The sequence below is a fragment of the Microcaecilia unicolor genome, chromosome 11 (genome assembly GCF_901765095.1).
Source record: "Microcaecilia unicolor chromosome 11, aMicUni1.1, whole genome shotgun sequence".
In the NCBI taxonomy this organism is placed as follows: Eukaryota; Metazoa; Chordata; class Amphibia; order Gymnophiona; family Siphonopidae; genus Microcaecilia; species Microcaecilia unicolor.
In genome coordinates this window covers 99,426,815-99,441,461 of record NC_044041.1, presented here as the reverse complement: position 1 = coordinate 99,441,461, position 14,647 = coordinate 99,426,815, and the positions used below count along the sequence as shown (strand labels likewise).

General features: G+C 44.0%; 1 protein-coding gene across 2 annotated transcripts in view; it reads right to left on the bottom strand.

Annotated features, from left to right (window-relative positions):
* The window catches only part of ADAMTS10 (ADAM metallopeptidase with thrombospondin type 1 motif 10), a 208,783-nt gene that overhangs the window by 88,000 nt on the left and 106,136 nt on the right, over window positions 1-14,647 (bottom strand). For both annotated transcript variants that reach the window (XM_030217418.1, XM_030217419.1), the window contains 2 exons: window positions 13,655-13,800; window positions 9,762-9,825 (listed from right to left, as the gene is read on the bottom strand). In XM_030217418.1, the coding sequence (XP_030073278.1) occupies window positions 9,762-9,825; window positions 13,655-13,800 (210 nt within the window). The remainder of the gene's footprint in view (window positions 1-9,761; window positions 9,826-13,654; window positions 13,801-14,647) is intronic.

Sequence of the window (14,647 nt, the reverse complement as noted above, 5' to 3'; positions counted from 1 at the left end):
TTGCACTAGGCTGCGGAAGACAGATCTTGGAAAGAATGGTCTTATTCTTTTCAGTTTCCACATGGAGTAAAACATCTTTTTGGTTGTGTTGTTCGCGTGAGTCTCAAGTGTTAGGTGGCGGTCAATAGTGACTCCAAGGATTTTTAAAGTTTCTGAGATTAGCAGATGTAGTTTAGGTGTGTTAATAGCGGTAAATTTATTTGTGTTGTATTGGGAGGTAAGTATGAGGCATTGAGTTTTTTCTGCGTTCAGTTTCAATCGGAATGCATCTGCCCAGGTGTTCATGATGTGTAGACTTTGGTTGATTTCGTTGGAGATTTCATTAATGTCTTGTTTGAAAGGAATATAAATCATTACATCATCGGCATATATGTAAGGGTTAAGGTTATGGTTTGATAGAAGTTTTGCCAAGGGGATCATCATTAAGTTGAAAATAGTTGGCGAGAGGGGGGATCCCTGCGGTACTCCACACTCAGGTGTCTATGCAGCAGACGTAGTTGAGTTTGATGTGACCTGATATGAGCGTAAGGTTAAGAACCCCTTGAACCAGTTTAGGACATTGCCTCCGATGCCAAAATATTCAAGTATGTGTAATAGGATTCTGTGGTCAACCATATCAAAGGCACTCGACATGTCAAATTGTAAGAGGAGTATATTGGTGCCGGTTGCTATCATTTGTTTAAATTTGGTCATTAGGGTAATTAATACTGTTTCTGTGCTGTGATTTGACCGGAATCCTGATTGGGCATCATGCAGTATTGAGAACTTGTTGAGATAGTTTGTGAGTTGTTTGGTTACCATTCCTTCAGTTATTTTGGTTATTAGTGGTATAGATGCTACTGGTCTGTAGTTAGTTATTTCACTTGCATTTTTCTTTGTGCCTTTGGGTATTGGGGTGAGTAACATTTTTCCTTTTTCCTTTGGGAAAAGTCCGTTTTTAGCATGAAGTTCACGTGGTTCGTTAGGTCTATTATGAATTGTTGAGGAGCTGATTTCATGAGGTTGTTTGGGCAGATATCTAGTTTGCATTGGGATTTGGCGAATCTTTTGAGCGTTTTAGAGATGAGGTCCTCTGACAGTAATTCAAATTCGGTCCAGATCCTGTCTGCTGGATATATTCCGTTTTCTGGGTCTAGACAGTTTAGGAGTGTGGCGTATTCAATAGGGCTGGTGGGTATTTTAAGTCGTAATTGTATAATTTTTTCCTTGAAGTATTTTGCGAGGTCGTCGACCCCTGGTGTATCTTTGTTGTTGTTTGTAACTGGTGTGGTGTCTAACAATTTGTTTACAAGGTAGAAGAGTTTGTGTGTGTCTTTGTAGTTTGGTCCAATCAATGTTTTGTAGTGTAGTCTTTTAGTCTGTTTTATGGTATATTTGTATTTCCTCCGAAGTGTTTTCCAGGCATTCAGTGTGTATTCATCTTTCTTTTTGTTCCATGCGCGTTCTAGCTTTCTGACTTATGTTTTGAGTTTTTTCAGCTCCTCGGTGAACCATGGATTTGATATTTTCCTATGTGATGTTCTGGTTTGGATTGGGGCAATTGTGTCTAATGATGTCTTACATATGTCATCCCATTCTTGGAGGAATTGAATGGTGTCTGTATTTGTTGACCATTCATTTTGGTATACCTGTTGCCAGAATGTTGTGGGGTCTATTTTTTCTCTCGTGGTTTATGTTGTTCGTTCATGTTTGTTGACTGCGTTTCTGTGTAATTTTCGCCAGTGGAGGGAGACATATGCTTTATGGTGGTCTGTCCATGGTGTGGGTGTCCATCTTCTGTCTGTAAGTAGGAGAGTTGAGTCTGGGTCGAATTTGTGTGTAATGATGTCTAGTGTGTGTCCTTTTACGTGTGTTGGTTGAGTGTTAGGTGCGTGTAAATCCCAGAGTTTTAAGAATTCTTTTCATTCTTGTGTGCTTGTTGAGGTGTTGTCTTCGAGGTGTAGGTTGATATCTCCTATTATGAGGATGTTTGAGGCAGAGACACATGTGTTCGAGATGAAGTCCATGAGTTGCATTTGGGAGTCTTTCCATTTTCCTGGTGGTCTGTAGAATAGGATTGCGCTGAGGTGTCCTTGTAGGTTCGGATGAGTGATCCAAAATCCAAATAAATAAATAAATAAATACATAAATAAATAAAGTGGGTGTTGGAGGCATAGCAAAGGCATGGACATCCTTCTCACAGGAACATCCACATTTTGGACATCCTCAACCGCCCGCGGAGGCATAACGAAGGCACCCATACTAAAAAAAAAAAAGACGTCCCTGACGAGCACTTGGACGTTTTCACCTGACTTATGTTTTTTTAAGGTTGTAGACAGCAATTTATTTATGGTTGTAGATGGCTATTATACACAGAGCTTGTCTGCGTATATGAAGCCGTCTTTGGCACGCGCAGAGCAGCCACGCATAACGCTTGGCTGCTCTGCACTGGCTTCCCCTCCTTAGGAAGGAAATTGTGTGCAAATGAGCTAACAGCGAGCAGCTCATTTGCATGCGATTTCCTTCATGCATGTCCGTTCCTTTCCGAATCGCTAAGGGATCGGTAAGGGAAAGGCTTTTTCCATTCAGTTAGTGCATCAGTTAGTCCACTGTAGTGCCCCCTAGGGTGCATGGATGGTGTCCTGGCATGTTTCTTCTGTGTTTGACGTTCTTTGGTGTCCTGGCATGTCAGGGGGAACCAGTGCACTACGAATGCTGGCTCCTCCCATGACCAAATGAGTTGGATTTGGTCATTTTTGAGATGGGCGTCCTCGGTTTCCATTATTGCCGAAAACCGGGGACGACCATCTCTAAGGTCGACCACCTCACCATTTATGTTGACCATCTCTAAGGTCAACCTAAATGTTGAGATTTGGGCGTCCCCAACTGTATTATCGAAATGAAAGATGGGCGCCCATCTTGTTTCGATAATACGGGTTTCCCCACCCCTTCGTAGGGACGTCCTGCGAGGACACCCTCAGGAAAACTTGGGCACCCTGTTCGATTATGCCCCTCTAATTCTATTAGTTTATTCATCTTATGCTTTTCCTGTCTATTTCTTCTATTATCGGTTTATGTAATTTTTTTTCCTTTCTGGTTTTCTTTTATGTTAATTTAATTTTGTAAACCACTCAAGGGTCCTTTTACCAACCTGCAGGAAAAAGGGCCCAGCACTAGCGGTGGGGGTCACTTTTCCCATGGCCAGGGCCCTTTTTACCACAGCAGATTAAAAAGCCCCAAGACACACATGGCCATGCAGCAGGGAACCCTTACTGCCACCCACTGAGGTGGCAATAAGGGCTTTGTCCTAACCCGGAAGTAAACAGGCAGCACGCGGCGATGCCTGATTATTGCCAGGTTATCACCACGCAAGCCATTTCCAGGGTTTTTCTTTTTTCCTCAGAAATGGCATGCGCTCAGGGCAGGACTACCGCCAGCAGTCACGTTGTGACGGAGTAGTCCCGGAAGGACCCCTCAGATAATTGTGATGGGGGTTATATCAAATTTTAATAAACTGTAAAGAGATATTCAGGAAAAGATAGAGACTAGATACTATGTGCAGTTACAACAGGGTTTACTACTGGTCCCAGATCAGCTCTGAGATGTTGGTCCAGTTCTAGTTGAACCCCTACTGAATCTATGGGTTTTCAGTTTCTGTTTTTTCCTAGGAAAATTGGAATTACAAGTCCCAAAACACAATAGGGGCAAAACCAAAACTGGTTGATCATGTTCTGATGGCAACCTTAACATGTTGGCTGCTTAGACATGGCTAATTCCAAAACGGGAGCCACAAGCAAACAGGAAAAACCTCCACGTGGAAAGTCCAATCAAAAAAGTACAATAGGACCCGACACAGTCCGTGTTTTGGCGTGATGAAACTCCTACATCAGGGTTCACACATCGTGCTGATGCTTTCAGACTGTGCTGTTTGTTTATACACTTTGAGAACGGAGGTCTTTTGACCGTTATACATATTGACTTCTATTGACTTTTGTTTGAAAATTTAAGTGACCCCTGATGTAGGCATTTCATCACACCAAAACACAGACCGTGTTGGGTCCTATTATACAAATACTTTAACTCCAAAACTGACAACAAAATAGGACCTTTTACTAAACTGCCTTAGCAATTCCCGGCATGGCAAATGCACCACAGCCCATTCATTTTAGATGGACTGTGTCACATTTGCAGCGTGGGAATCCCTATCGTAGTTTAGTAAAAGAGGCCCATAATGCAATACCAATGAAAAATTTGCAGCAACAGGAAAGAATACCAGATAATGAGGTGAAAAAAAGAAGAAAAAAATGTTAAGGAGTAAAAAAGACATCAGAGATATTAAACTCATCAATAATTTAAAAAGTTTAAAGCGGGATCCAAGATGACCACTCGTATCTGATATGCTGAGCCTCTCTCTGCAATTTCAGCAACAGTATTCTGGTATGCCGAAGTGGAGGGGTAAGCCTGCTGTGCATTCTTCTCAGAAGCTTCCCTCCTCTACTATTGGCTCCATGGATTCCTATGCAAGACGGGCCAGGATGTAGATGGAGTTGGCAAGTAGCTCGGTAGAGACATGGGAGGACAAAGGAGCAATCCCGGTGTCTCCTGGGCTGGAAACCACCTTGAGCCCCGACCGGAGAGCCCCTCCTCCACAGCCGCGAAGCAGTAGTTCGCCAGTAGCGGAGGGGGTTGTGTCTCTGCCGGGACAGGCTGGAATACCTCCCATGCGAAAAGAAAAGGTTCAACCTAATGGTGACCTGGGGCTCATGGTTTTCCTGGGAGCCCTGTGTGAGACCAGGAGTTAAATTTGAATGTAGAAAAAAATACCCTTGAATTTAATAACTTGACTGGTCGAGTTATAACATTAGAAAAGGACATGGAGAAATTTAATTTGGTTCGATCTACAATTGTTAAAGATATAACAAATATATGGGGTAGATGTGAAGTCTTTGCGAATTATGGGCCCCTTTTACCAAGCTGCGGCAAAAGCGGCGTGCGCTGGCGTCATTTTTGACACATGCCGAGGCCCCCTTTTACTGCAGCAGGTAAAAGGCAGGTTTTGCTTTTCTGCTACAAATGACCATGCGGCCATTGAGGTGGCGGTAAGGGCTCCCACGCTAACCCGGTGGTAACTGGGCAGCATGTGGCACTATCGATTATTGCCAGGTACACACAGCATGCTGGGGGTGGGAAATACTGCCAGGCTTCTGCACTAGCCTGACAATACTTCCTTTTTAGCGAGCCACTTTGTAAAAGGGGCCCTATATGCGTAGGAACAACTTGCGTTTTTAAAATTTTCCCCGTGTGTTCTCAGTAACTCACAGAGGTATGTTGAAGTGTTACCTGTTGGAAATTTTGAATATTCCTGTAGATAATGTACTGCTTTTTTCACAAGTCTTCTATTTCCCTTCTAAATCTCTGGGAGCAAACTGAGATATTGAACCTAGTGTACCTAATTTAGACATTTCTGCAATATTGGAGTCCTCTGACTTGCTACTGCAGCCACTTTGATGGCTACAGTGGCTTTAACCCCAGATAAAGACTGGTTGATGAGATTGTCCTTTATGAACAGGGTGAAGACATTTATAGGATTTAAGATTCCCAGATGTTTCAAGGGAAACCCAATGATGTCGCAAGCAATTTTTGTTAATGAAACCAGGGGTCCTTCAGATTACGCAACTTTCTTTTTAAGATTTCCTTGTAAATGAGTTATCAGATACCAGTCAGTTAAATATGCATTCTTTGATCCATCACATCTGGCAACTTTTTTAGCTTGCTCCTGTCAGTGCTCATTTATTTAGATTTTGCTCACACATTTTTCAGTAGTAGCTCAAGGTGAGTTACATTTAGGTACTCTGGATATTTCTCTGTCCCAGGAGAGCTCACAACCTAAGTTTGTACCTGAGAAAAGGGAGGGTTAAGTGACTTGCCCAAGATCACAAGGAACAGCAGCAGGATTTGAACCAGCCACTTCTGGATTGCAAGACCAGTGCTCTAACCACTAGGCCACTCCTCCACTGTATAGCCTCCAGGTCATGTTAGTTTTACCATATTTCCTTTCATTTATTGTCCTTTATTCTCCTTGTATAAGTCTTGGATCCTATTCATGGAGATTTGGCTGATACATTTTACTTTTGTTTCATACCATGCTTTAAGGTGTTATTTTTTGTTTCTTATCACTTTGCTGTATAAGTATTAATTTGCTTGGTATGTTACTTTGAAACTTATAAAAAGAAAAAAAAACCTTAAAGTTCTCAGTGTCAATGTAAAACCTACAAGTGTTTATGAAAGTGTGTTTCTCTTTGTGTCCATTAAAAAAAATTAAAAATCAGAACTTTATGTGAGTCTTTACAAAATCCTTATTACATAATAATCATGGGCCTGATATTCAGCTGGTGGCAGGCAGCGCGTTTGCTGTCCACCGGCAGTGTTAAACCCAGATATTCAATGCTGGGCTGTTGCCGGCAACCAGCATCGAATATATAGGTTTATTTTGGCTGCTAAAAAGTTAACCAGCTATGCCGATATTCAACACTAACTGGTTAATTTTGTAGCGGTCAAAGATAGGCCTGCTATTAAAGCAGCCTATTTTGATCACTCAACATAGTCGGTTTGGCGCTGAATATCTGCATCTAACTGGCTATGTCACGTGATATAACTGGTAAGCAGCTAGCTTCTAACTGGGATATTTAGCAGGAGATAATCGGTTATCTCCCACTGAACATCCATGGCAGGGGCAGACTGAGAGTGATCTGGGCCCTCCCACCCAGCTGCTGCCCGACGCCCCCACCACCACCGCAGCTGACACCCCCACCATCCCAGCCCTACCTGAAGGGCCCTGGTGGTCTAGTGGCCTCTGCGGGGGTGAGCATGTTCTCTCCTGTCTGCTGTGCTGCCGCTATTCTCCCGCCCGCTGGCACCACTATGTTTTCAAAATGGTAGCCGAGACTTCCTGTGGTAGTCTCATGGGTCTCAACAGCAGATGCAAATTTCAAAAACTGACATATTTCAATCACTATACTATAGGTTAAAAAATACAAATAAAACAAAAAATGGAAAATATGATGATACCATTTTATTGGACTAAATACATTTTTCAATTAGCTTTCTAAGGCCAAAATCCTTTCCTCAGGTCAGGACAGTATACTGCTGTTAAGGTATTCTGTTCTGACATGAGAAAGGAGGGCTGGGTCTCTAAACATTAGTCAAAAATGTATTAAAATTAGTCCAATAAAGATATCACCTTATTTCCACTTTCTGTATTTATTAACACAGCTACCACACTACTTCATCCTAAACTAAAAATAAAATTCATTTTTTCCTACCTTTGTTGTCTGGCCGTTTACTTTTTCTAATTGTGTTGGTCCCAGTCTCTTGTTTCTTTTTTCCTCAATCTCTTCTTAATTCTTGCCAGCATCTACCCCTCTCTCTCCCCCCCTTTCCATCCAGCTACTCCTTCTCTTTCCCCTTTCCAAACAACATCTGCCTCCTCTCTCTCTCCCCCTTTCCATCCAGCATCTGACCATTCTCTCTCCTCACTTCCATCCAGAGTCTATCCTATTTTTCTCCCTCCTCCATCCAGCATCTGGCCCCTCTCTCTCCTCACTTCCATCCACTCAGGTCCCTCTCTCTCCCCAGTTCCATCCATCATCTGCATCTTTTTTCCCCCTTCCATCCAGCATCTATCCCTTCTCTCCCCCTCATCCAGTGTCTGTCCCTCCTCTCCCCATTTCCATCTGGCATATGTTCCTTCTCTCCCACTCATCCAGTGTCCGTTCCTCCTCTCCCTCTTTCCATCTGACATCTTCTGCGGAGGTCTTGCAAGGCCGTTGCTTGAACTCTCGGCAGCCATTTTGAAGCAGCGCCGGGAGCGAGAGGTCTGCGGCCATGCTGGGCAGGAAAGAGGGGTCTCTTTCCTGCCCCAAAGAGGCCACTAGACCACCAGAGCATGACAATAAGTTACAGGAGGGAAGGGGAGGACAGGACACTCTAAGGCCCGCCCACCCACCCGCCAGCCTTCCCGTCCATCCGTAAACCCGGACAAATGGGCAGGCTGGCAAAACCCACTCAGATGCCCCGCAGTGTTCTCATAAAGAGGACATGTCCGGGTAAAACAGGACATATGGTAACCCTACAAACAGGGGACAGTGCAGGGTAGGCAGTGCAGCAGTAAATACCTCTGCAGGAAAGCTTCTGCTGGCGGGGCTTGGGTTCCCCGCCAGTCAAACCAGCAGAGTTTGGGGGCCCAGGCCCCCAGTGGCTGTGCCATTGGTTCATTCCATCTTGCCATATGCCTAGAATAGACTTGCTGAGTCCCTACATCATGCTCCATTCTGGTCCTATTTATTTATTTATTTATTTGTTGCATTTGTATCCCACATTTTCCCACCTATTTGCGGGCTCAGTGTGGCTTACAATAAGATTCACATCAAAGCTAAAGACCCACCTTATTGAGACTGCTTTGAAACCTTAACTCACTGGTTCCCAAACCTGGTCCTGGAGGCACCCCAGCCAGTCAGGTTTTCAGGATATCCACAATGAATATTCATGCAAGAGATTTGCATCCACTGCTTTTACTGCATGCTAATCTCTCTCATGAATATTCATTGTGAATATCCTGAAAACCTGACTGGCTGGGGTGCCTACAGGACCAGGTTTGGGAACCACTGTGTAACCCCTTTTTTGCCTGTTTAATACCCATGTTGTTTTCATCATTCCCATAAGAAATGAAACTCCCTAATCTCTTATTTGCCCTGTTTGTCTGTCTTGAATAGATTATAAGCGCTGTTGAACGGGGATTGTCTCTTATGTGTTTGTGTATAGCGCTGTATACATCTAGTTGTGCTATAGAAACAGGGGCAGACTGACAGTGATCTGAGCCCTCAGACAGAAAAAGTCATTAGGCCTGCCCCTGCTACCACCGCCGCCGCCACCCCCCACTGCCGTTGCCACTCCCTTTGTTTCCAGCACTCCCCTGCACACTATGGCCCCCCGGGCCTACACTGAAGAGTCCTGGTGGTCTAGTGGCCCCTTCAGAGGGCAGGAAAACCTCTCACTCTTTCCTGACCGTCACTGCTGCTCTACCCGGCACCATTGCTTCTTCTTTAATGGCTGCTGAGACTTCCTGTGGCCACAGGTCTTGGCAGTCTCATGAGACTACCACAGGAATTCTCAGCAGCCATTTTGAAGATGCGGCGGTGCCGGACATACAAGCACAGCGGACAGGAATGAGTAGGGTTCTTTCCTGCCTCCAAAGAGCCACTAGACCACCAGGGCCCTTCAAAGTAGGCCCGGGGGAATTATAGTGTACAGGGGGGATGAGAGCTGCACTGGGCCCCCCAGACCTTCTAGGCCATCGAGCACTGCCCGGTTCCCCATATGGTCAGTCCTCCCCCATAAAGAAATGATAAGTAGCAGTAGTAATTTTATAAAGTTTTTTTTTCCCCCCAGACCATTGATGGAGAAATGTAGCCCTTTAAACTTTTTAAATTCTTGATGGGCTTAATATCTTTGAGGTCTTTGCCGTTCTTAATTTTTTTTTTTTACTTTACTGTTATTCTTTCCTGTTGTGGCAAACATTTTATACCCAGCAACAGTCCCAGAGAGCTGCATCTTGTTTGTGTTGCCACAGGAATGTGCTGAAGCATTCAGCCTGCAGAGAGATGGCTCCCCCATGAATACCAAACAGGAAAATGCAAAGGAGAGGCTGTGCAGTGGGATGATAGAGACAAAAAAAGAAGAAGAAATGAAGAAGGAATGAGTAGAGTTTGGGCTTTTGTACTTACATCTATATTGCAGGATTTGTAATGCTTCCTCTCCCCGAGGCAATATTTCCCCCCAATGGTGGGACTTTGGGCAGAGATCAAAACATGGAAGAAAGCAGGACAGTTATACATTAACAGATGGAGTCATTTTCACCAAGGCAGTCACACAATTCCCTATAAGACAGTTTGAGGCTGTGCTCAAGGCTAATAAGTCACTGAAACACTTGCCAATTTATTTAGATTTATATTTAGCTCCTTCTATATTACACTTAGGGGCCCTTTTCTAAAATGCAGTAAAAGGATGCTTTTGCCGTGTACCGAGGCCCCTTTTACTGCAGAGGGCAAAAAGGTCAAAAAAAGAAATAGCTATGTGGTAAGTTTGCACTTCCTGCGCGGCCATTTCGGGGGAGGAGCACTCACTGCCACCCAAGGAGGTGGCGGTAAGGGCTCCTGCGCTAACCCAGTGCTAAAAATATGGAAATACATTTCCACAGCGCCGGAAATAGTGCGCGCTGGGTGCAGAATTACCGCCAGGCTGCTTCGGTAGTTCTGGATTGGTGTGCGGCAAGCCTATGGCCATGCGTCAACCCTTTAATAAAAGGGCCCCTTTGGGTCCAGATCATTAAACTCCCCCACCCCTTACATAGACACAGAATGAGAGATAACATTAAGTGAATCAAAGGGATTTGGTAAAGAGATCTGCTATGAGTTGCGAGTTAGTTAATGGTGGTATATTAGGTGTAAATAAATGAATATATCTCATGCCCTTCTCAGTAGTTCAAGATAAGTTATATTCAGATACAGTACCTTAGAGTTTCCTAATCTGTGAGTCAGCACCCCACACTGGGTCACAAAACCCACATTTACGTTCATAATCTGGGTAGTGCCTCCATAGGTGTATCATTATTCTGCACCTCAGGGGGGGGGGGGGAGAGGGTCACACAATTTTAACTGGTCATGATCGTGCGGTCAAAGCCACAAAAAATTGATAAGTATTGAATATCAATTTTCCTTTCCCTGGAGGGTTTACAACCTAAGCTTGTACCTGAGGCAATGGAGGACTGAGTGGCTTGCTCAAGATCACAAGGAGCGTTAGATTTGAACTTGGCTTAAATGTTTTCAAGTCAATATTTTCCTAGTGGTCCAAAATATAAAGATAGCAGATGTCAGGGCACAACTAGGGCCAAACCCTTGGCGCTCTGGCCATCAAGAGATCCAAGTCTGCCTGAAGTCTAACACCAGCTTTGGCAAATGTACATTCTGAAAGCTGACATGCTAATCACAAAATATAAAATCAAATTATTTTTTCTCCCTTTGTTGTCTGATCATTTTATTTTTCTGATTGTGTTGGTCCCAGTGTCTGGTTTCTATGTTCTTCTGCCTTTTCTTAACTTTCTTGCCAGGGTCGCCTGTTTATTTGACATTTCTTCTCTCTTAATATTTACCATCCATCTCTCTTCTCTGTGTCCCTATCCTGTTCAGAATCAACCTTTTCTGTGTCTGCATAAGGAATGGGGTGGGGGTGGGTGGGGGGTGGGGGGAAGAGATGGGAGATGCTGGATCGCAGGGGTTATATGCTGAATCGCAGGGATTAGCCACTGTATTCAACATGACCGTGTGTGTGTTTTGGACTTGGCCTGGGCAGCTGGTAGATGTGGGGGGGTTTTCTCACCCTGCCTGCCGGCTCTAGTCAGAAAACCAGCTTTTCAATTGCTGGTTTGAAAGATCTACTGGCAGCCAGCCAAGCCATTTAAAAAACGGCTAGGCCAACTGAAAACCAGCCAGTTGGAAACCCCAGTAACACGACTTGCTCAAGGCCTCATGAAGAATTAGTGACATGGCTGGATCACAACTCCCATCATAAATGTTAAAGGTCCTCAGCGAAGAGGGGGTCTTCCCTTTGCTGATAGTCTCACCTAATCTAATCTAATCTAGCATAGGATTTAATTAGTTGCAAAATCCTTATATAGGTCCTATGTGATTTACAAAGAAAAAGACCCATTGAGAAAAACAGAATATAAAAACAAATAAGATTATGCAATTATTAAAATGAATCGAATAAAAATGTTTTCAATTGCTTATGAAAAAGCATATTGTTCGGAATCATCCTAATGGAGCCAGGTATGGCGTTCCATACATAAATAGTCTGAAATTAAAACGCAGATTTAGGTATATGATTATAGCGAATATCTCTAACAGAAAGGGAAAGGGGAAATAGGACTTGATATACTGCCTTTCTGTGGTTTTTGCAACTACAGTCACAAGGAGCTGCAGTGGGAATTGAACTCAGCTCCCCAGAATCAAAGTCCACTGCACTAACCACTAGGCTACTCCTCAACTGCTCATAATGATTGGTCTTGAAGTTGAAGAGACCAACCTTCTCTCATTGCTAGGCAATTCTCCAGTAATCTGCAGCCATATTCTACCTTTTCTAGTTTGGTGGTCAGTGCAACAGAGCTCGTCATGCTGCCACTAAGGAAATGGCACAGAATGTGGCAGTACTGAGATGGCCAGAGCCACAGCCTTATTATAATGAAGGGATCTGGGACAGCACGACAGGTAGGTTTTCCAACTAGATCCAGATTTGCCCAACAGAGTTGATCCAGTCCTGGCCTTACCCAATTGCATGCAAGAACTTGTGGTTCTGATTTCCCCATTGGATTTTCTAAGAAAAGCCAAGCTACAAGTCCCTGCATGCAGGACTGAATCTACCCTGTCAGGCGAATCTGGAGCTAGTTGGTAAACTTAAAGACAGGAAGAAGAAATGGCAGAGCAGTCATTTCTCATTAAAGGTTAATTAAAAATCTAAGGGCACAGTGTTCAAAATAATAAAAAACTGCACGGGAATGGGGATTGCAGCATTCCCGTGGGCATGGAAGACGTTGCCATGGGATTCCCGCAGAAATGAAAGAAGTTACTGTGGAATTCTCATGGGGATGGAAGAAGTTGTCATGGGATTCCCAGACTGTAGCCAAATTTATGGAGACTCTAGAATGAGGCTTGGAATGCATCGAGAGAGGAAACTGGAGTACCAGAATGAGACTTGGAATGCCCAGAGAGGCAGCCGGAACACCAGACTGAGGCTTGGAACACTCAGTGGTTGAACAGTAATACCATCTAAAAAAAACCATAGGAGGTTGTTGGGTTTGGGAGGAAACAGAGAGCTGCGAACAAGTAAATAATAGCATCAACTCCTGCAGGTATGGGTGGGGATGGAGGAGATTAATTGTGGGGATGGAATGGATCTTAGCAGATACGGTCAGATTGGGTTAGATTCCATTGGGGATGGGCGGGAATGAGTGAAATTTCTGTCCCTGTGTGCAACTCTCTAGCTCAAAAGGGTGCCCAGTTAAACCATGTTGAGCAAGCTGGGAGGGAATATTCAATGGTACTTAACTGGATAATGTCATTAAATATCTCCTCTGATCACTCTGGCACTGTCTGGGTAGTGCTGGTCCCATCTGGAGGTGATCAGAGTGGAGCCAGGATTTACCCAGTTAGTGGCAATATTCAAGTTACTAACCAAATAAGTAAATGGATCTGTTAGGAGAGCAAAAAGGCTTTTCTAACTTTATCTGCTGAGCTACCTGGGCACTGGGGTCTAGATAATTTCTAGGTAGCCATGCTGATGTGGATATTCAATGCTGATACTCGCACACGACCCAACATTGAATATCTGGACAATTCAGCCTATGGCTGTCAGTAGTTTAAAAATCATTGACCACAGTGAGCTGAATATCGGCCCCTAAGTCTTTCTTACCCAGTAGTGCAATGCTTAGTGTTTTCACCTTTTCCCAGATGTTAACTGAACAGGTTAATTCAGGTCTGATTTTCTCCCATTGCCTATATGGAGTTTCTATTTTCACCAATGATTTCCCAGCAAGCAAGTTCCCAGCTAGTGAGCCCATACTTACCGTGGACTGTCGCAATGGCGGATGGATGAGGACACTCCACTTCCGCAGGTCCGACTGCATTCCCCCCAGGGAGACCAGGGTCCCCAGGCGCCATCCATGCCTTCTGGCCGTGTGCCATATGGGACACATTCCCTCTTGTAGCACCACTAGGAAAATAAAGAAACTTCAGATAATGAGAGCATTAAGAGTCGGATTCAGTGAATGACGCCGAAAGCTAGGCACCGGGAAAATTTTGCGCTATTCTTTAAAGAGTGCATCAGGCTAAGCACACTTTATATAGTAGTGCTTTGGTTGTGAGGACTTACACCAACTGGAACCCAGTGTAAATCCTGGTGCACAACTTGGGCACTCAGACCCCATATTCTGTAACTGCGCGTAATTCTTGGTATCACATCATACCATATGTCAGTGTTTCCCAAGTCCAATCCTGGAGTACCTCTTGCCAGTCAGGTTTTCAGGATATTTGCCATGAATATGCATGAACTTGATATGCATACACTGCTTCCATTCAAATTCATTGTGGGTATCCTGAAAACCTGACTGTCAAGGGATATTCCAAGATCTGCCATACGTAATGAGTCTATCTTGTTGGGCAGACTGGATGGACCGTACAGATCTTTATCTGTCATCATCTACTATATTACTATGGAACACCCTGCCTTCCCATAGCCACACCCCCTTTTGGGTTGTGCATGAGATGATTTGGGTGTTGATCTTTACAGAATTGCGCACAGCCAGATCTATGTGCTAGTCCATATTAGAGTCAATTAGCATCAATAATTGATTGTTAATAGCCAATTATTAATGGCTTGTTAACTGTGAGTTACATAATGACAGAACAACCCTGAATTTGTTGATGGGTCATTTTTTATTTTCTACTAACTGGTCCTAGCAATGTGATCCCCTAGAAATCTGGATGAAGCCTGTGTGATATGATTTGAAAGCACATAGTATGGCTGCTGCACATGTTTTATTTATTTATTGGGATTTATT